This window comes from Hemibagrus wyckioides, linkage group LG08, assembly GCF_019097595.1.
Source record: "Hemibagrus wyckioides isolate EC202008001 linkage group LG08, SWU_Hwy_1.0, whole genome shotgun sequence".
Lineage (NCBI taxonomy): Eukaryota > Metazoa > Chordata > Actinopteri > Siluriformes > Bagridae > Hemibagrus > Hemibagrus wyckioides.
In genome coordinates this window covers 9,992,873-10,015,405 of record NC_080717.1, presented here as the reverse complement: position 1 = coordinate 10,015,405, position 22,533 = coordinate 9,992,873, and the positions used below count along the sequence as shown (strand labels likewise).

The following is a 22,533-nucleotide window of genomic DNA, read 5'->3' as shown; positions in this document are numbered from 1 at the left end:
GTCATGGCTCAATAGTTATTCATGATCTTGTACCAGAGCCTCCCAAGATTTGAAATTTAGGCAAAGAAATGTGCTTGTTTTTCCCATTAGCACAAACAGTGCCAGGATCCCCAGTTTCCTTACACATCACAACTTGGACTGGTATGAATACTTGTGTGTGCATGGCACAATGTGATGGACTGACATCCTAACCAGGGTGTATTCCCATCCTGTGCCAAGTGTTCCCAGGATAGGGTCCAAATCCACAACAAACATGACCAGTATAAAAAACTTATTGAGGAAAGAAAGAAAGAAAGAAAGAAAGAAAGAAAGAAAGAAAGAAAGAAAGAAAGAAAGAAAGAAAGAAAAATGGATGGATGGATGGATGGATGGATGGATGGATGAATGGAAATTTTTGCTTTGGGTACCTGATACCGTTTAAGAAACATCCATATACATGAACCCCTAAGGTCTCCCAGAAAGCATATACTGCTAATATACAGCTAGCATACTGGACTTATACAACATACATATTTACAGCCAAAATAGATGCAATGAATTATATTCATAGCACAACAATAGTACATTCATCTTTATACGTTTTTTTCTTAGCATAACTTAGTTGAATCATTTCACTAACTATGTTAGGAATGCCTTAGTCAGCTTTGATACCAGAGCTAGCTAACCTAATTAGCCAGCTTAAAGACACTTAAAGCTCACTTAGTTATCACAGCTCACTTATTAGCTTGCTCACTAATTAATTTCTTTAATTAGTAGGCATGAAGAGGAGGAAATCACTGAACTGTGCTAGATTAATTACATTAATAATAACGTGGACCCACGGAATGTTCATCCTCTCATCATCCCCTGCATTTTAATAAACCCTTACAGGAATACTCAAAGCTGTAACCAGACCATTTTGATGTCATTTTAATGAGGCAATCAGTTGAAAATGCGCCATGATATTTCTTTTGACTTATTGTACATGCTGTTTACACATAAAAAATGCCAAATTGCCTGAGAGTGGATTTGCAATGTTAAAGGGTAGAGGAACCGAGTGTGAATTTTAATATGAATGGTTATGTTCTATTCATGACCAAAACAACAACCAGCCTCCCCAGATTTTCCCCTGCACTTTGACCTGCTGCCAAAAAAAGACAACCACATCACATCTACTGTGATACTTTGAGCACTGTCGTATTGGTTTGGTCACCTGATCCAACCAGAGACACTGTGTTGTAGCCATGCTGTTTTCACAAAAACATAAAGAACCTTAGAACTGAAGGCATTAGCCACCCCTGTCCACCCCCTTAGCTACTATATGCCTCTGACTGTTGGAAAATAATGCATATTACTTGTGGAAAACTTCAACTAAATGCAAACTAGGAACTTTGTGGTTTCAGTCATGTTATTTGGTTTCATTTCCTTTAACAACGGTATCCAAACATCCATACACCTCACTCAGTTTTGCTTTGTAACTGGACTTCCCATTTGGAACATTCCAACCTGTAGTGATACATGGCCTCAAAAGGAAGTTGCTGATGACACAGGCGGTTAAACTGCTGTGCCTTGAGGGTCACGTCACCCTTTCTGTATAGGTGGGATACAAATTCCTGTTTATGTAGGATTTAATTGCAGCAGTCAACTTCATTTCCCCCAAGGAGGCGGGTTGGAGAAAACACCCTGAACACAATGTCTTTAAACAAACAAACAGACCAAGCAGCATGAACATTCTCCCTGCTGTTCCTCCAGCAGCACTGCATAAACACGATACTTCATTTCCCTAAAACACCTTGCATGCAGTGTTACAAGGATAAACTCTGGATCCACTGCATCCCTGATCAGGATAAAGAGACTACTAAAGATGAAGGAATGAATTAAAGGAGTGTGTCAAGCATTCAGTTAAACAGCAACAAAAGATCAATTGATTTAATAGGTTTAAAAACCTGAAAGCTGCCAGTTTGCATATTCACATCACTAACAATCTTATTAGCCACACTGGAAAGCGAAAAAAATCTACACCAAGTTACGTATGTGATCCAGTTTCCTCAGAAGGGAACTTATAATTTCAGCCATGACATTGCGTTGAGTTCCCTCGAAAGGTGACTAAAATAGTCATTTATTTGAGTAAAATGTCATCAAGAAAATTATGGAAATTTAGTAGTTTATAATTGACACAGAAAATCCAAAAATGTTCTATTTTCTGTTTGTTTGTTTTTTTACCTAACCATGGGAATTACATGTCAGTAACAAAAAGGTTACATCCACTGCTATCCATAGCTAGCTCATGTTTATTTGTCCATGGTATTCATACATAGTTACATAGTTAGATATCTATTAAGTTGCCCCTTACACTTACCCATAGGCTCCAGCAGATATATTTAACACAACAAGCAACTGCTAACAACCAACAAAATACCAGATTCAGCGCAGAGCATCTTTCCTGAAAAACCTCAAATCCAACTAGTCTCTCTCATTCAGCTAGCTAATCTAGTAATCATGCTTACCTCCACGTTTCCATGCTGTCTTGGCTTACATAGTGCCAATGTCAATAATTAGTTCATTTAAAATGGAAGAGACCTAATAAATTGGGCTAGGGATGCTCATCTCTCTTCACTGTCTCAGACATTGCAGCTACTGACTAAGCCTGAGGTATTGGCTTTATTTTGATTCAGTGTTGGGCTAGCACTGTTGCCTCACAGCAAGAAGGTCCTGGGCTTGAATCCTGGGGTCGAACAGGCTGGGGCCTTTCTGTGTGGAGTTTGCATGTTCTCCCCATGCCTGCGCGGGTTTACTCCCACAGTCCAATAACATGTACATTAGGTTGATTGGTAATTCTAAATTGCCTGCGAGTGTGTGTGGTTGTTTGTCTATGTGTGGCCCTGTGATGGACTGGTGACCTGTCCAGGGTGTACCCCTGCCTTTCGCCCTATGTGTGCTGGGATAGGCTCCAGCAGACCCCTGTGACCCTAGGAATAAGTGGGTATAGACAATGAATGAATGATTCAGTGTCAAATTTGATTTATTTAAAATTGGAGCATGACTTGAAATTGGCTAAAGGTCTTCTAAACTGTAAACTACAGATTTGGAGGCTCTAAATCTAGAAATATCTATGGATGGTGTGATTATCATGTTTCAAGTGCTAACTATAAATCACTGCTGAGATCATAAGAGCCATGATGATGCAATTCTGCTTCCTCTTCTTAATGTGATGACTGCAGCTCAGTTTCCATTGAGACAAAGAGAATTAGGCATTGTTGCCTCTTCATTGCACAATATGGGCTTTTTAAAGCACTAGTTCCTTACAAATTCCATCACATGCACTGTTTCTAGAGCAGCACAAATGATGCACTTCCTGTCTGGGCTTAACGACAAACCACAATTTCCTTGTTTAGATGCAGAAACATTTACCTCGACAAAGTGAAACTTGGTACTGTTCACAGGAAGACGCGTCAATTCTAGGTAACTTGCTGAACTGTAAAGCAACTACACATGCTATTACCATACCAGAGACAGAATAATGAATGAGAAACTTTCAATATGCTTTCAAAATAAAATATATATCATTTTTATTTTACAAAATATACCTTTTCTTAAAAAATCTCAATTAATATCAGTCAAATACAGATACAAAGAGCGATAACATGAATATTTATACAGTAAAAAAAACTACAGTTAGCTGCCATGAGCCAATAAGATTCCAGAAAATAATTTAACAATAACAGTACAGTTAGAACTCCTGAGAGATTGTACATCAAAAAAAAATGAGGACTTAAGCATAGGATTGGATTGAAAAAACAGAGGTTATAGTTCAAGAGCTTAATGAGCTGGCAGAATTACAAACAAATTTAGCCAGACATAGCAAATCTTCATAGCAAACAATAAAAAAAAACTTCATAATCCAGCATTATTACTGCTTGAGATATTTGTCTTGGTTCATATTCAATGAAATTCCGAAAATACCAACGTCTGTACTAATAAATCAGATGCATTTTCTCAGGATTAAAGATTGCTCATGCTAACTTGCCTTGGTTGTAATTTGTTGTCCGTAATTACTGTTTTCGGGTGCCCTACAACCTGAATCTCCTGTCCGAGATGGGGATTTGGTTTGTTCATGGATGCCAGTTCTCTTCTTGCTGGTACGTGCTGATAGTCTTGGCTCCTGTCCTGTAGTTACATGAGTCCTGTCTGTTCACATCTCTGTCAAGAAGATAAAGTTGTCATAGCTCGGGTCGACAGGGGAGACAGGCAGAAAGGATTAACATGCTCAAAGTGTGCCCAGATGTCTGGGGACTTATGATTCATGATCTGCACTTATCCCTACAACCCACTGATAGCCTGGCATGCTGAGAGCAGGCCTTGTAAAACCACTGGTCTTTTGTTGATAGGCAGCCACTGGGGTAATTTAGTAGTAGTGCCATTATCACTGCAATGAAAATTTCATTTCTGTCTGTATACTTTATCACAGATTGCACTCTAATTTTTGATTCGAGGAAATATACACACCATATGATTTATCGTGTGCTGAAGTGTGGAAAAACAAATATATTCACATACTATATCTGCAGTACATAAAAGCCCACACGTGCAATATCCAAAGCTCTTCATCACTGCTCTCCATTGAACTTGTACTTTCTTATTGCACAGTTTATCTGTTGTCTAACAGCCTTTCTGTTCTGATTGTTTATTTTCCCATTTAAGGATGATTGGTGCTCAGAACGTGAATGTTTTGAAAAAATCGCATGTAACAAAATATCAATACATTCACATGGTTATAATAAGAGGCAAAAAAGAGACAGTTTTGCATCACTACAAAGCTAGCTAGTGTGAATACTGTCAGTGCTTGCAGCTAATTTTCTATAAATATCATTAACTCAATTAGACAGTCATTTAGGAGTCAGATTGCTGACATAGCATTTAAGCAAATAAATAATAGCAAATTAATTCTAGGGAGCAGAATGATTATTATTCATGGCAGGGTGAGTCTAGAGTCAGGTTCGTACGCAATACATTTGCTCCCATGAAATATATTTTCAAGGTGATTGTGTTAGCTTACCTGCAAGCTCTTTGTCCAAGTTCTCAATAAAGCTCTCTAGGTCTGAGGTGTCCCCAAGTTTGGCTGAAGGAAATGGAAGAAGAGAGACACAGTGAAGGAGGGGCTGGATGATGGAATGCTCTGGAATGTGTAGAAATACTGCTAAGAGCTCAAGCATTTCCTCTGGAATATTCTATAAGAGGAAATGCGATCTGACAGTCCGGGGGGAGACGGGGGCATGGGACTGGAAAATAAAATCTAATCCCACACTTCAGAAGGAAGAAACAAATGCGGAGCAGCATGTTCAATCGGCTTTGAATCGGGCTTAAAAATCTTATCATAAACATCCTCTTAAAAAAATGTGCCTATCTAAGAGATTAGCTCAGTTAGCCTGAAACAGATCAGCTCCGCTGTGTTGCTAAGGTTTGAGGTGGAACTGTTCAGAGTCTTATCCTTTTTGTGTATGGTAGCCTGACAAAATAAGATAAAGAGCTTTCACTGATAAACACTTCAATTCATTTAAAGCGTCTATAATAATCCCTCTCTTCAAACACTGAGTTACTAAAAAATTAAAGGCTAGGTGTAAGCATGGGTGGACGTCAGCGAGATGCCCAGAGGTAGCACAGAACTGAGAGTTCCATCAAAGTATGAAATTGCACAAAACAAAAATGGCACCCACACACACACACACACACTCCAATGCCTCCAGCTTTGTTGTGTAAATGTGATGGTTATCAGGATTGAAATATAACAGCGATACCTTTCCGTGAAGTCATCATGCCTGCAGTGTTGAGCTCCTCTACACTCGCATTCAAGCTGCTTGCCTGAGATGGTTCACTAGCTGAGAAACACACACACACACACACAGTGCTTTAATGTTCCAAATCTAAAAAAAATCTGACTTGACAACAGTACAGGATACCATTGTGAGTTAATGATGTGTCTTTGTTGTGTGACTCTGTGCTAAACTCAACGAGAAAAAAAAAGTTGAAACTTGTTTCCTACAGAAAGAGTTACAGAAAAGTGTCTGTATAGGAGTTTATATTCATCACTGTGGGAAATTTGAGTGTGGAAGTTCTCCATCCATCCATTTTCTCTTCTACTTATTCTACACTGGGTCATGAGGAACCTTGAGTCCATGGGCGTCGCTAGGCCATTTTTAGGGGGGCTTTAGCCCCCCTAACATTTCTACTCAGCCCCCCTAAAATTCTGCAATTCTCCATAAACTGTACACAAATGCGTGATCGCTTCAGTCCCCTTTAAATTTCATATGAAAACGGCGGCAGACTTCAGCCCTTCCCTGTCTTTCAGCATGTTCTTCCATCCGCAGACCGCGGTGTCACAGAGCGAGGGTCTGAGGACAAGTGTGTGTGTGTGTGTGTGTGATCAGGAAGACTCGTATTTGGATTGTTCAGTTCTCAAATATTATACACATCTATGCAATACAGTGGAATGCTGCAATATGTTTACCATCCTACCCTGTTAGTCAAACGTTTATTTTATTTTATTTATTTATTTATTTATTTTTTACCATTATACCCTAATTGGGGGCTGAGCCCCCCCTTAAATGAAAATCCTTGAATCGCCCCTGCTTGAGTCTATCCCAGGGGACATGGTGCACAAGGCAGGGAACACCCTGAACAATCATCAACCCTGTGCAGGACACACACACACCAATCAGCATACCACGCTTGTTTTTGGACTCTGGGGAGAAACCAGAGCACCTTGGGAAACCCCTGTTGCACGGAGATGGGGAGAACATGCAACCTCCACATGCACTTAGCGTGTGAAGTGTAACAGGGGCGTGAGACTGGTTATAAGTGTGGCACCATGTAAGCAGTAAGACTTTCCACACTTCGGTATTGTTAAAGGGCAGGAGATGATGTAGCACTCACCGTCATCCGCGTCCTCTATGCCGCTGTCCGTCACTCCGTCGCTGAGGGCAGCGCGCCGTTTCGCATCGTTCAGCAGAGTCTCACAGGAGCCGCGCGCGCTCTCCGTCGGCGCGGTCATTTCCTCCACCACGGCCTCAAACTCCTCCAACAGCTCCCCGATCTCACTGTCCATCTCTGCGGTGGGGGTCAGTGTGTTACACATTTATTCACTCCACAGCCAAAGCAAAACCCGTGTCATATAGTCAAATGGTGTAGTCATGTGACACCTTAACTGATAAATGAATCAGTAATTAATAGAATAAATCTAACCTGGTGCCATGATATTCACTTGAAATGAAATTTTGTTCCCAGTAAATTCTAATAAGCATCCATTTTAAAACAGGGATAAAATAGAAAACTTTAAACTTTGTACTTTCTCTCTATGTTCTCTTCAGGAAAGCTGCTTTGAGACATTATTAGAAGCGCTATACAAATAAACTGAATTGGATTTTTGTTTAAAAAGTTGTTGATTACTATAGGCTCGTTTTGGTTTCTATAAACCGGTTAACCGATATTTAATAAGAAGAAAAAGATAACTAACCTGTGAAAGGTGCGGTCGATATGCTTGCAGAAACAGCTGTTGAACCTGAGCCTCAGAAAGAGAGGTAACTAATGAGAGAGAGAGAAGAAAAGTTAGTTCAGATATTAGGATTCGCCTGACCACGCCTCACAGTGCGTAATGGTACAAAGAAGGCGGCACAAAAACTGCTATCCGATTGGATGGTTTTCGAGCAGACGCTTCTCCACTCCGACGTCAGAGATGCAGATTCTCAGCCAATGAGAGAGAAGTTTCCCCTCTGACAATTCGGAGACTGGGACAGTGACGGAAAACTTTAGTCCATTACCTGAAAGTGACTGTATGAGGGTGTGGTTGCTGTTTACATTTGTGTCTTTCCATTGCAAAGATTTTTTTTAGTGCACAATTTACATTCAAATTTTCAGTAGCACAACGCACACTGCACGGATCACCAAACATACACTACGCTGCCAAAGGTTTTGGGACACCCCCCCAAATCATTGAATTCAGGTGTTGTTTTTCAGGGGTTGGGCTTGGTCCATTAGTTCCAGTGAAAGGAACTCTTAATGCTTCAGCGTACCCAGACATTTTTGGACAATTTCATGCTCCCAACTTTGTGGGAACAGTTTGGGGATGACCCTTTCCTGTTCCAGCATGAATGCACACCAGTGCACAAAGCAAGGTCTATAAAGACATGGATAAGTGAGTTTGGTGTGAAGGAACTTCACAGAGTCCTGACCTCAACCTTATAGAACATCTTTGAGATGAATTAGAGTGGAGACTGCGAGCCAGGCCTTCTCAGTGCTTGACCTCACAAATGCGCTTCTAGAGGAATGGTCAAAAATTCCCATAAGCACACCAGAAGAGTTGAAGCATATAAAGGCAGACGTCCCAGTTTTGACCTGGCTCACAGTCTCCGCTCTAATTGATCCCAAAGGTGTTCTATCAGGTTGAGGTCAGGTGAAGTTCCTCTGTGAAGTTCCTCCACACCAAACTCACTCATCCATGTCTTTATGGACCTTACTTTGTGAACTGGTGCGCAGTCATGTTGGAACAGGAAGGGGTCATCCCCAAACTGTTCCCACAATGTAGGGAGCATGAAATTGAAAATGTCATTGAAAATGAAAGCATTAAGAGTTCCTTTCACTGGAACTAAAGGGGCCAAGCCCAACCCCTGAAAAACAACATCTGAATTCAATGATTTGGAGTGATGTCCCAAAACTTTTGGCAATATAGTGTATGCGGGGTAAAAAGGCTTAAAGATAATCATTAAAAACTGGTGAAAGTGAAAAGGCCATTACTGAGCTAGTTAAAGTTTCAGCTTTTATTTAGAAATGTGGCAGTCAGTTCCTTCATCACAGCCTCAAACTCCTTTTGCAGTTGTCAGACTCTGAGTAGTGCATAAAAGCTTCATTATTCATGTCCATACAAAAGGTTTCTCAAACAAAAGCTTGATTAATGTAATTTATTAGTTTTACTTTACAGGACATTCTATAAACACATTAATGTATTACTCTACAATACTTAATTTCTTTAACCATGCTTTAACTTTCAGAAAAGAACCCCCTTATATTTTTTTAGACATAGAGAGAGAGAGAGAGAGAGAGAGAGAGAGAGAGAGAGAGAGAGAGAGAGACATAGAGAGATGTTTTTACATATGATAAATGTAGATCCTTCATCACACCCTCAAACTGTTCAGCAGATCTCAGTATTCAGCCTCACAGCTGTTTCACTGTCTAAAGGATTCAGTGTAGTTTGGTGTTTTTGCTTACTACAGCTTTGGCACTAGAAGTTCCTTTTTTATGAAAGTTAAACATTTTGCTAACACTCTGTCAGTGTGAATAATGGTGTGAACAATGCTTCATGTTCAGCATTCTTTGTAGACACTTCTACACAAAATCATCTTTTAACTAGCCTACAAAAGCACTGCCATTAAACCCTTAAGTGGGTAAATACATACACAATATAGAGTGGAGATTGTTATTTGTAGAAATGTAGTCTTCCTCTTTTCTCACAGTTGCATACCACGTCGACACGGCCTGGCTTTGACCACAGTGATTATGCTTGTGTTTGATCTCCATGAGGGGAAAGTGTAATGCTGATAAATACAGAGGCATTCTAGACAACTGTGTGCTTCCAGTTTTGTGGCAACAGTTTGGGAAGAACCACATACAGGTGTAATGGCCAGGTGTCCACAAACCTATAGCTATATAGTGTATTAATGGCCTTTTTTTGGCTGTCTTGTTATTTGTTGTTGCCATCAATGACTCCATCTCTGCATTCTTAATATTAAATATTACATTAATATTAGATTTATTATATATTATATATTATTACCTTCCCAACTTATCGATGTTAGTAGCTGTGTCCAAAGAATGAAACATGTAAATGGCTGAAAACGCTTCTTTCTTAATCGCCACACACACACACACACACACACACACACACACACACACACACACCAAGGCTACCTGGTCGCTACTACCTGTATTACCTGTTAGGTGTAGTAACCAGTTTATACACTAGAGGGCAGTGTAAAGGTAATAAGTACAATATACACTACACTCATCATCTACTTTATTTGAAACATTTGTACACCTGTACATTCATTCACTTATCTAAATATTATGGACACATGCCCATAATCGAAACTAGACAATTAAAGATTTAAAAAAAAAAATTCACCTGGCCTTTTTCCAGTCTTCAACAGTCCAGTTTGGGTCAGTCTGTTCCCATGAAAGCCACAGATTGTTAATCTTGGCTGACAGGAGTGGAACTTCTGCTGTTATAGTTCATCCAGTGTTGTGCAGGATGAGATGCTTTTCTGCTCACCATGGGTGTAAAGTGATTATTTGAGTTACTATAGACTTCCAGCTCGTTCCTGTCTGGTGATTCTCCTCTGTTTTCTCTCATCAACAAGGTGTTTCAGCCTGCACACCCTCCACAGACATATTATAGATTTTTTTTTTTTAATATATGATACTGTTTAAACTGTAGAGACTGTTGTATGTGAAAATCCCAGGAGATGTTGTATGTGAGAAATCCTGCCCATCTTGCACCAACATCCAAGGCACTATCAAATTCACAGAAATCACAATTTTTCCCTATTCTGATTTTTGAGATGAAGATCTTGCATGATTTCTTTATTGCACAGCTGCCACATGATTGGTTGATTATATAACTTCATGAATGTAAAGGTGTACTGGCATTTCTAGTAAAGTGGTTGGTAATTTGGTCATTTGTTGGACTTTGTCATATACTGAACTGGATATCTTACGCATACTTTATGTCCTATAAATCCTACAGGCTCACCCTTTCTTCAGTGAATAATCTCACCTGGATACTGTAGACTTGTGCCTAAGAACTGTTGCTGCAGTCATGAAGACTGTGCTGTTTATACTGTACATGCTTTTAGTACATTTAGCAATGATTGACTTTGTAGTAAATAGTTGAAGACTATAGTCTAATAGTTGAAGCGTAATTTTGTCACTAGAAGTGGTTGGGTTACTTTTTTAGTCTGGTTTCTCTTCCTTGTGGTGTTTTCAAGGGAGATTTTCCTTGTCATTGTCACCTCTGGCTTGCTTATTTGGGATCTAGATATCAAGATTTCAAAACCTGCTTTGGAAAAATGTCTATTGTTAAAAGCGCTGTTCAAATAAAATGGAATTGAAATTTAAATTGAAAAATGTTTGGGTTTTATTCAGATGTAGACACAGCACTAATAAACTCATTAATAATTATAGCAATGGAAGATATTGTGTGTGCGTGAGATAGAGAGAGAGAGAGAGAGAGAGAGAGAGAGAGAGAGAGAGAGAGAGAGAGAGAGATAGAGAGAGAGAGAGAGAGAGAGAGAGAGAAAGGGAGAGTAATTTTTGTAACTGGAATCAAACTACTTTGGCAACATAAACATGTTAAAGACTCTGTGTAAAGGAGAGGGAAGATTGACAGAACAGGTTTTATGCCGAAAGGAAAGTGAGCTCTTTTCATTTAGATTCGGCCGTTTAAGAGTGTGCCCTCCCTCAGAAATCCTAGTCACACTCAAGTTTCATTCCACACCGCTAGCACACACACAAAGAATGATCACCTGCGTCTCACGGAAATATGAACATGGTGTGTCTGTTACAGGTGAGTTTTCTCCCACTCTGTCTATTCTCTCTCTAGGAAATGTGTAGCCAAGAGATATTTGCTTTAACTAAGATATCTACAGACTGTCCAAGTAAATGCATTTATGTTTCTTGCAGAATTTCTGACAGACCCACTTGTCAAACATGCTTGATTAGATAGGTTGTTTGTGCATGAAGCTGTATTGTGCAAGCGCTGTAATGGCTTCCAAAAGGAAAACAGTGCTTTTACTATCTTACAGTGAATTAAGGCACGTGCTGTTTAACTGCACACCACCAAACCCCAACCCTATGAATAAATGGGGTTGATATGGCTGATTATTTAAACCAAATATAATTTGAATACTTTTGATTTTATTCCAATCAGTTAAATTTTATTTTTATAGCATTTTTAATAATGGACATTGTTAAAAATGCTAAAAAAAAAATAAGCAGATTTACAGGAATAAATTGAAATAAAAAAATGTATTAACAATTAGAATAATATTACAAAGTTTTACATAATGGCACAAAAACTGTAGAATTTGATTTCCTTTCTTGATGTTTCTTTTATCTGCATAAATAATAGAAATAAAACTATGTATATAATTTATGTTTAGTACTTTAAATGTTGAAACACAAGGTGCATTTTCAGATGTACTGTACTGTATATTGGCTTTATTCAGGGATAGCTAAACAAACCTATTGTATATCACCTGAAGTAAAATCTGAAGAAAAAAGTTCTTGTAAAATCTGATGATTTAGACTGACATTTGTTAGCACTTGGCTGCACTTTTGTTGTCACAAAATTCTGTGAAAGTTTAAGTGCCACAAAAGTCATGTGTATAGCTGAGAGGAAAAACTTTAACGAAACTCATTTACTGAAATATCTACCAGTATGAATTTGTGAATTTGAGTAACTTGTCCTAGTTTGCGTTTCCTGTCTACAGACCTCAAAAACATGACTGAACAGGATTGTCTGTTATACCATCACACTTTATCCTAAGGACCGTGCCTTTAAAACTTTGAATAACTGTTAAACTTTCATATGGAAAGTGGGGTGTTGTTTACTTCAGCCTACTAAACACTTTCTCTGGTTCTCTTTAGAAGGTGTTTCTCATTGCATCGGTCAGACAGATCATATGCCACACTCTGCTGACTCTTTCGATACTGGAGGAGCGACCGGAAGGAATTAAGATATACACTCTAAGCACAACCTTCTTTCCTCCATACCAGCTGCTTGGGAGCTCGTATTTGAGAGTCAATGAAGAAACTGGGAATGTGTACACAACAGAGAGGATGATTGACCGGGAGACACTGTGTCCATCACAGGAGGGAGGGTACTGTACAATCTTAGTCAACGCCCTAGTGGGCCCTGAGCAAGAACTGCTGAAGATAACTATAATCGTGGAGGATATAAATGACAATGCTCCTTATTTTGAAACAAATGAAATTCGTTTAAGCATACCAGAGGATGCAAGTGTTGGGACAAGGGTGCTGTTGGACATCAAGGCTCAGGATGAGGACATAGGCAGCAATGCAGAGATAATGTATCATTTAGAAGGTGCTGAAGGATTCTTCAGTGTAGCACAGGACAGTTCTGCCCTTCAGCTAATTGTTGAAAGAGAGCTGGACCGTGAAACTCAAAGTGAGCACTGCATGGTTCTTGTTGCTGTGGACAGTGGCTCTGTGCCTCTGAGTGCTACAGTGTCTCTTGTTGTTACGGTGCTTGATGTAGACGATCAGTGCCCGCAGTTCAGCCCTGATAACCCTCGCACAGTTTCGGTGCCAGGAGGAGTGACCAGGGGAACAACAGTGGCCCAGGTTCAAGCCATAGACCCAGACCTGGGCAGGAACAGTCAGATCACTTACTCATTCAGCCTGCAGATCTCAGATCGGGCCAAGGAACTTTTCCACTTGGACAGTAACACAGGCAGGATTATTGTAGCTATGGATATAAGATTAGACAGCCCAGAAAAACATGTTTTAAAAGTAGTTGTGAATAGCCCACCTTGCCCTGTTGAGCAAACTCAGTTAACTGTATATCTGCAGCCAGTTTTGAGCCCGGAGCCAACAGTCGAGATCAAGTATGTTGCACAGTATAGAAATCAAACTATAATATTACGTGAAAATGAGCCACCAACTCTCTTGGCTCTTTTGGAGCTGAGAGACATCTCAAGTGTCCAGAAGATTCTGTCCTTTGAGGGAGACAGCACAGCATTCTCTTTGAAAGCACAAGCAGGCAGCTATCTACTTTCAACCTCAAAACCACTAGACTTTGAGCTGTGTAGCAAATATCTTGTTACTGTTGTTATAAGTGAAGCCCAAGGCAAATGTGTGCATGCAAGGAAAGAGATAAAAGTCGTAGTTGAAGATGTGAATGATAATGCCCCACAGTTTGAGAAGACTTACTATCAGGTGGAGATAGAGGAGAACAATAAGCCTGCATTCTCTTTAGTACAAGTCAGCGCAAGTGATGCAGATAGTCAGCTTTATGGAAAAGTGTCATACAGGCTGATTAATAATAACCCTGCTATCTTTAATATTGATGAAGTGACAGGTGTAGTCTCTGTTTTAGAGCCACTGGACAGAGAGAAGCAGAGGGAATACAGTCTCACAGTGCTGGCCAGGGACAATGGCTCGCCTTCTTTAGAGGCCTTTTCATCTGTGTTTATAAAGGTTCTAGATCAGAATGATAACCAGCCAATGTTTGTCACACCACACTTCATTTTCTTCATTTCTGAAGGTATTTCACGCTTAGCTCAGGTTGGTAAGATTGGAATTGTGGATGCAGATGAAGGCGATAATGGAAAAGTGGTGGATGTACAAGTACTAGACAAGCATGTTCCCTTCGCCATGGACCTGTCCCAGTCTACACTTCGTTGCATAGGTGAGGTGGACCGGGAGAAACATGAACATTATGAGATGCGCCTGCTGGCTATAGATGGTGGAAGTCCACAGCGCTCCTCTACTGCATCTGTAACTGTTTTTGTGGAGGATGTAAATGATAACCAGCCTCAGGTGCTCCTGCCGAGCAGCAACCTCTCCTGCCTGACCATATCCCCCAACACAAAGGCTGGCAGCATCATCACCAAAATTTATGCTATTGACCGTGACTCAGGCTTGAATTCAGATATTACGTACCAAATTATAGCCAGGGAGCCAATCAACCCCAGCCCATTTCAGATCGACCCACACTCAGGGAACATCACAGTGGTGCAGCAGCTTGTAGGAAGAGACTACGGTATGCATCACCTCTTAATCCGAGTCAGTGACAGAGGGAAGCCTGCACCTCTTCAGGCCACTGTGTGGGTTAATGTAATGGTCAATGAGATATCCAAACAGTGCCACCTGACTACTGTTCCCCAATATTTTCCTCTCACGTCAGAGTCCCCGTTGCCAAATCCAAAATCTTATAGCCTGACAGAGAGTTGCACAGAACTGCCTTGGCTCTTACTGCTGTGTGGTCTGGGTATGATGGTCTTCTCTGTATGCATGTTTCTCGTCACAGTCATTATTTTCTTGAGACAAAAAAGGTTGATGCGAAAAAAAACACCACGGAGAGATCACACAAAAGAAGATGAACTGGAACATGAACTGGAATATTTCAATTAAAGGACATGTGTTTTCCTTTATTGGTCCAATTTTGCGTTTATTAACGACTTATAACATCATGATCAAATGTTTAATAAAATTCAAGTACATTTAAAAGTAAAAATAGCCAGACTTACAGGAACGTTTCTACCAGACACACTACCCACAAACCACAATGGCCTACTAAGTTACCATCTGTGTCTTTTATACCAAAATGGTATTAAAAAGCTCATCGAAAGTTTTCTTATCGCTTCTAACATGCAACATCTTATCAGATTGTAAATATCTATTAATGACAGAAGCAACCAGTCCAGTTAGTAATGATTATAATGTTAATGTAGTTATTGTGATCTGCGAATGTTTAGTTGTAAATACAGGTGTACTAGTGCTTATTTTTACAGAAGACAGGTCCATGATCATGAGGCGAGAGACATCCCACATACCGCCACCCCTGAATAGGTGTCTGATCCACTGAAACCAGGGTTAAGCAGATACTAAAGATGAACGATGGATGGATGGTTGGATGGATGAATGGATGTTATTTAACCCAAACCAAACAAATCTTCTTCCATGAATTGTTTAATTTTTAAGTCTAAAAGATCAAGAATATCCCAAAAGGGTGTTACTCTTCAGTAGTTAAACAGCCAATTTAAGTGGTCTAGTGCAAAAAAAATCAAATAATTATTAAAACAAACTATAACCAGAATTAGTCAGTGCTTATAGGAGCAGTCTGAGTGTAGGCGCCTGCGAGGGCTGAATGCTATCGGCTAAGAGACCAGTCAGACAGCCAGTTTGCTAATCCTCTAATGCCTTGATTAGAACTCTCTCAAATTCCCCAGAATAATTGCTGGAATTCTAGAGTATTTGCAGCAACAAAGGGGTCTCATGTTTCTTTCAAAAAGAGGTGCTGCTTTAGAGAAGACTGGGGGATTCATTGGTTGCAGATAGATGACGCTGTCACTGTGTTCCTTGTCATTTGATATCCTCCTTGCACGTCCCATATCCAAAGGCCATAAATGTGTTAGGAATGCATATCTACAGACATGTTGTCACCTTTAACTTCCATACAGTAAGCTTCCTCTCTTTCAAGATCACTAAATATTAATCCAGTTCAAGAAAGTAAGACATTTCCGACCCAATTGGGCATGTCAACTTGCGTGCGGTTCCACATGACTGCTTTCCTGGCATTGTAGTGGCAGTGTTGTGAAAGCTAGTTACATCAATTCAGTATGCTGATTGTATCACGGCTTATCAACATTCAACAGCCCTTTTTTTAGTAAAGTATTTTGTATTTTGATCACTTACTTCTATTTCTCATTTGATTTATTTAATGAAATACAAGTGAGAAATACAAGTGAGTGTACACAAAAGGAAATGATACTAAAACTGACATTTTCTTGGTCTTGTTGGACTTGCCCTTTAAAGGTACAATGGACTGAGCTATGTGATTTCAGTATTATCAGTAGTATACTGTAGATACATAAATAAAGTATAAAAATATCCACCATAATAAGGAAGAAATTTATAATAATACACATGGATAGTCAGTCATAGCTAAATATTAAACAAAACAACAAGTTGTGACAGGTAGACCAACAATAGATGGAATTTTTCACAGATGTCTGTATCTGTGTGTAGCTCACCCAGAAATCTGACAAAGATCTGAAAATTCCTGTAACTTTATCTGTTACAATAATGATAACCTATCGCACACAGGCTCCGTCTTACAAAGTTACTATCCCCACTTCTGCTCATATCACGATCCAGGAACAACAACTCCTCATCCCAATCACCCATCTGAATCCAGACTGGACATTTTACTAACTTTACTAACACTCACCTGACCTCTGCCACACCTCTCTCTCTCTCTCTCTCTCTCTCTCTCTCAATCTCTCTATATCAGTTCAATGCTTTATTGGCATAAAATAATAAACGAATCAAAACAACACACCACAAAAATACTAACATATCTTTCTGAAATTATTGTCCATAGTGTATATAGTCATATACTTTGCAGAGAAGGCTATAGTGTGTCCTTTTCCTGAGATGATCTCTCTCTCTCTCTCTCTCTCTTTCTCTCTCTCTCTCTCTCTGCAAGGTTGTGGGCTAATCATAGAGTTATATTGCTCTGTTTTCCTGATATGAAACCACACTATGAATGGCTGGAGAATTTATATGGCTATATATAGGATGACTATTTATAGGATGTACTGATGATTTAAATTTCACATTCAGATGAGGACAGTACTGAACGTTTTTTCTTAATCTATGTCTGAGTCCTCAGACCAAGTGCCTCGGTGTGTACTTTTATTTTATGATACAGCTCCAGACAGGTGACAAATTAAAAGAAAAACCAAGTAAGTTGTTCGGTCACCACAAGCCTGTAGAACAGCTTTAATGAGCCTTGGCATAGATTCTGTGGAAATTTGCTGGAGGCATTCGTTCTTAAAAAAAGAAAAAACGTTCATTTAGGGTGTGTTTTGATGATGTTGGTGGAGAGCACTATCACTTCGGAATAACTTGCTGTGACACCGCCCTATAAGACAGGGGTTCCCAAACTTTTCAGAGCAAATGAAAAACATTTTTTGTGACCTCAGTTCTTGTCCACCGTTTTTCTTTATTCCTGTGACATTTAAATGTTTTATTACGACACTAGTGGACATGGCGGCTTAATGATTTGCCTCACACACCCAGGGTTGGGGCTTTGATTCCTTCCTTCCTTCCTTCCTTCCTTCCTTCCTGACTTTATGAGCATACAGAAGCAGCAGTGATGCAAGTGAAAGTATTCATATTCTCACCTGTGTATGTTGTGTACATCTTGAGGACTAAATGCGACATTCAATAAAAAAAACAGGCCTGTGTGTCAGGTTTCTAAGTAAACTGTGAACTGTTTAGCAATATCATGCACAGTGACATTACACAATGGCAACTTTCCTCTGTCTTCATGACGGTTGTCATTAGCACAAAACATTCAGAATGCTTTACTAATCTAGAAAATCTAGAAGACTGATACAGAAAAAACCTTTCTGTAGAATTGAACACTACATGGGAGGTTTTTTTTATTTTTATTTATATTTATAATAATAATAATAATAATAATAATAATAATAATAATAATAATAATAATAATAATAATAATAATAATAATAATAATAATAATAATGTGACCTCTATATTGGGAAATCCCGCTTTAAAGGGACAAGACTGACTCATATCATATCAACAAAATGATGCCACTGATTTTCCCCATCCATCTATATATCTCACAAGAGGAATTGTGTTCTTTTAGACATAATTTCATTGCGTTATCTCTTGTGATAATTCATATTAAGAACTGCAGATCATCATTTACAATCTTTTGCTAATGTACGTCAGACTGCAACCTGCTGTTTATCTGTCAAGTCCCTGTTGAGTATGTTTATTCCGGTCTAGTCATAAAATTTATAGTAATAAACATATTCGGTTACAGTTGCTACATGAACAGTGACAAGATACCAAATGCCAGCCCAAACATCTCCAGAACAAATACAATAACTGGGGGGAAAAAAAGGAAGTCTTAAAAGGAATGTCTCAGCAACTACAGCAACTTTGCCTGTAACAAACAACATGACTCATGTATTGTACAGTATATATTATAGCATATATTTAGGTCTGGTGTTATTTGTAAACAGCAGACAGTGACACTGAGAACACACAATGCTGTGACAGTGAAATTGTGTGTCAGCATGGCATTATCTCTGGGAATTGTCCTAAGGCATATGAATCATGACCAGATTTAGACAAGCGGTACATGGTTTAATATTGCTGCTGCAAGATGTCTTTCAGCATTTGTCATTTTAGTCTTACGTTTATTATTCTTGCTGGAAACATTCATCTAATGCAGTGTGAAACTGAGGGAGCATGCTATGCAATTGATTAAAAACTGGAACGCAGTTCTGAATTTTTTTTTTTTTTACTTAATACTCTGTATGACCTTTTGACATGTTCATGCACAGCTAAAAGGTTTATCATGGAAACCTGGCCTTAACACTTATATGTGATTGTTGAACATCCCATTTCAGATTTATCTGCCACTTGCTGTTATAATAACCTCCACTCTTCTGGAAAGGCGTTCCACTAGCTTGTGGAGTGTGACTGTGGGGATTTTTCCACTCAGCCAAAAGAGCATTAGTGAGGTCAGGCTCTGCTGTTGGGTGAGGAGGTCTGAGGAGCAGTCAGTGTTCCAGTTCATCCTAAAAGTGTTCAGGAGGGTTCAGGTCAAGGCTTTGTGCAGGACACTCAAGTTCTTTCACTCCAACTTTGGCAAAGTGTTTTCTTACGAATCTCGCTTTGTGCACAGGAGCATTGTTTTGCTGGAAATATTAGGCAAATAGACAATGAAAGCATCAGTGTGGGTGTAGCTGTTGAGATGTGAGTGTAACATGTAAAAAGTTTGAAGTTAACTATTGTGACTAATCCAAAAAGTAGCTCTGTACTTGTTAAATAGTGGTGTATCAATGGGATATAGTATTGAGCACTATAGGGGGAGTAATAAGTCATTTATTCTCAAGATTCCAATATTTCTGATTCTCTGAACTTTCAGTAATGAGCCCACTCTGAGGGAGAATGCTGATAACCTGGAAGCAGAGCACTCTGATAACCAGAACACAATACAAAAGTGCAGTTTTTTTGCATAGAGGCAAATGTGATGCAGACAAGAATTAAATCTACTGCTAATGTTCAATCAAATGTCTAGCCTGAGGTTTTAAAATCTTATCTGCCAAGAGACGGTTTGACTGCAGGTTATCATTCTAGCCAAGCAGCGACACTGGTGGCCTCAAGTGTTACAGGTTGTCACACAGGTCCAGGAGGTATTAGACCATGACCTCCTTCTGTCCAAAAACCACACTGGACATTAGTGGCAGCCAGCTACTTTAAGGTGCCCTTGTTTTTTCTATCATGTTATTCCCATAAAGATGAGGTTCCAAAACTGCAATAGTGGATGGGTGAAGTTAGAGAGGATATAGTGTGAAGAGTGCACTTAGACTTATGCTGCTTCAGGAACTGCTACAACCTGGGTGCCACCATGCACTTTTTTTAGGTTTTACCCCTGTAGAGCCTTATATTCACTGTCCTGGTGGTTAGGATGAGCAAAATAGGAATGTTCTGCTGCAAAACAGTTTGTGTACTCAATTCAATTTATTTGTATAGTGCTTTTAACAATGGACATTGTCTCATGGCAGCTTTATAGCATTATAGAAACATCCATCCATTTTCTATACCCACTTTATTCCTAATTATGGTCACTGGGATCTGCTGGAGCCTATCCCAGCACACATTGGGCAAAAGGCAGAGGTACACCTTGGACAGGTCACCAGTCCATCACAGGACCACACACAGAGAATTACCTAGAATCACTTAGAATTACCAATCAACCTAATGTACATGTTTTTGGACTGTGGGAGGAAACCGGAGTACCTGGAGTAAACCCACGCAGGCATGGGGAGAACATGCAAACCCCACACAGAAAGGCCCCTGCCTGTTTGAACCCAGGATTTAAACCCAGGACCTTCTTGCTATGAGGCAACAGTGCTGACCACTAAGCCACCATGCCCAGTATAGAATCATAGAAATCATCATCCCATCCTTATTTGGGTGACACTGGACAGTAAATAATGTAAAAGTAAATGTATGTAATGGGACTCACAAACTTTAATTTGAAATACAAATTACACTTTTTTTATTCAATTGATATTAAGATACAACATATGAAACAAAGATAACATTTGAAACAAAGATTATAATCAACTGATATCACACATTGGACAAAAAACCAAAACACACTGAATGAGAGACAGTTCTGTTGGTGGAAATGCCTTGATGAGAGAGGTCAAAAGAAAATGGCCAGATTGGTTTGAGCTGATATGAAGGATACAGAAATATAATCACTCTTATACAATTTACATTGTATAAGCATTGGTAACATTGGTAAGCAGAGAAGCATCTCAGCATGTACAAAACATTAAACCTTGTGGTGGATGAGCTACAACAGCAGAAGAGGGTTACACTCCTGTCAGCCAAGAACTGGAATCTGAGGCTATCATGGACACAGATTCACACAAACTGGACAGTTGAAGAAAAATCACCTTGTTCAGTCCAGTGTCCACTGTCCAGTTCTGCCTATCACACAAGTAAAGAATGATTATATGAGTTAATATAGACTTCAAAGCAGCCTAAACCAATATTTTCCTATGATGTTTCTTATCAACAGTGAAATGTCGCTCACTCCAGGTTTTTTTGTTTTTTGCACCAATCTGTGTAAATGCTTAAAGTCAAAGACATTGCACTTCTTCTTCATTCTGTATTCTGTTGCTGATGTGAACATTACCTGAAGCTCTTGACCAGTATCTGCATGATTTTATGCATTGTAATCCTGCCTCCATAATTGGCTATTAGATATGCCAGTTCACATTTTTCCACAAAAAGCTATAATTCAGTTTTTGGAATCATTATTATTATTACCAGCTGCCAAAGCACAGGCGTAGTAGAATTTGGTATTGTATTTCTGTGCCATCTGGCAAGTCATTATTCTTTATTTTGACTAAATCGGTCAATAAATGTTTGAGATTTACTAATTGCGTCACAGTTGTAATTTTCTTTAAATGATAAAGCATAAGTAGTGGTAATTTTAGAAATGGTTTTGATTGTACCAGCTGGCAAACATGGTCTATCAGCCTGACCAGCATGTGTTTTGGCAGCTGGTAGCTGATATGACCAAGCCGAATTCTTTTGCAATATGGTACAGCACAGCATTATTTTTTGTTATTTTTTTATGGGGTTTTTAATGTCTGATTTAAAAAACCTGATATTAGTCATTAACAACTGAAGATCATCTGATTGTTACCTGATTTTTAATTGGATAGTCAAATATATATATATATATATATATATATATATATATAGTGATATTTTTTTTACATTTATTTAATAAATAAATAACTGATCACTAAACAAATAATGTTAAACAATTATTCTGTGAGCAAATGTCTTAAAGCAGATTATTTTGACTATTGTGGAATCAAATGCAACTGAATCACCAAAGGCCATAAGATACTGTAAATGGCACAGAGAATGGTATGAAACAGCACAGAAGATTTAATCAGTAACAGATGTGGCAGGTAATTATACAAAGTAAAATCTTCACTAAGTTTCATTTGCATTGGACTAATATTTTTCAGCACACTTTAAGAGAAACTAACAGTTGACAGACTGGGCATACACTGTCCAATCAAAATACAAATGACCATACAATTAAACCTTGTGATATGCAGCCTTGTGACAGGCCAAAGCTTTTTGAACACTTAACTATCACACCCATATGTTCTTTTTCAACAT

The 22,533-nt window shown here is 39.0% G+C and overlaps 2 protein-coding genes across 3 annotated transcripts; one reads left to right on the top strand and one right to left on the bottom strand.

Annotated features, from left to right (window-relative positions):
• Positions 1–3,531: 3,531 nt before the first annotated feature.
• Positions 3,532–10,746, bottom strand: si:dkey-27i16.2 (regulator of cell cycle RGCC-like). Its single transcript, XM_058397424.1, has 6 exons — positions 10,743–10,746; positions 7,490–7,534; positions 6,910–7,083; positions 5,775–5,855; positions 5,036–5,098; positions 3,532–4,179 (listed from the first exon to the last, which is right to left on the bottom strand). Exons 1-6 carry the CDS (start codon positions 10,744–10,746, stop codon positions 4,172–4,174), a joined length of 375 nt encoding a protein of 124 aa, XP_058253407.1. The 3' UTR covers positions 3,532–4,171.
• A 568-nt stretch (positions 10,747–11,314) lies between these two features.
• On the top strand, positions 11,315–18,031 carry pcdh20 (protocadherin 20). 2 transcript variants are annotated; one of them, XM_058396266.1, is made up of 2 exons: positions 11,315–11,590; positions 12,676–18,031. In XM_058396266.1, the coding sequence occupies exons 1-2, from the start codon at positions 11,567–11,569 to the stop codon at positions 15,178–15,180; spliced, it is 2,529 nt and encodes an 842-aa protein (XP_058252249.1). In that variant the 5' UTR covers positions 11,315–11,566; the 3' UTR covers positions 15,181–18,031. The 2 variants fall into 2 exon arrangements, with proteins under 2 accessions (XP_058252249.1, XP_058252248.1); XM_058396265.1 differs by having other exon boundaries at positions 11,316–11,590; positions 12,673–18,031.
• The last annotated feature ends 4,502 nt before the right edge of the window (positions 18,032–22,533 follow it).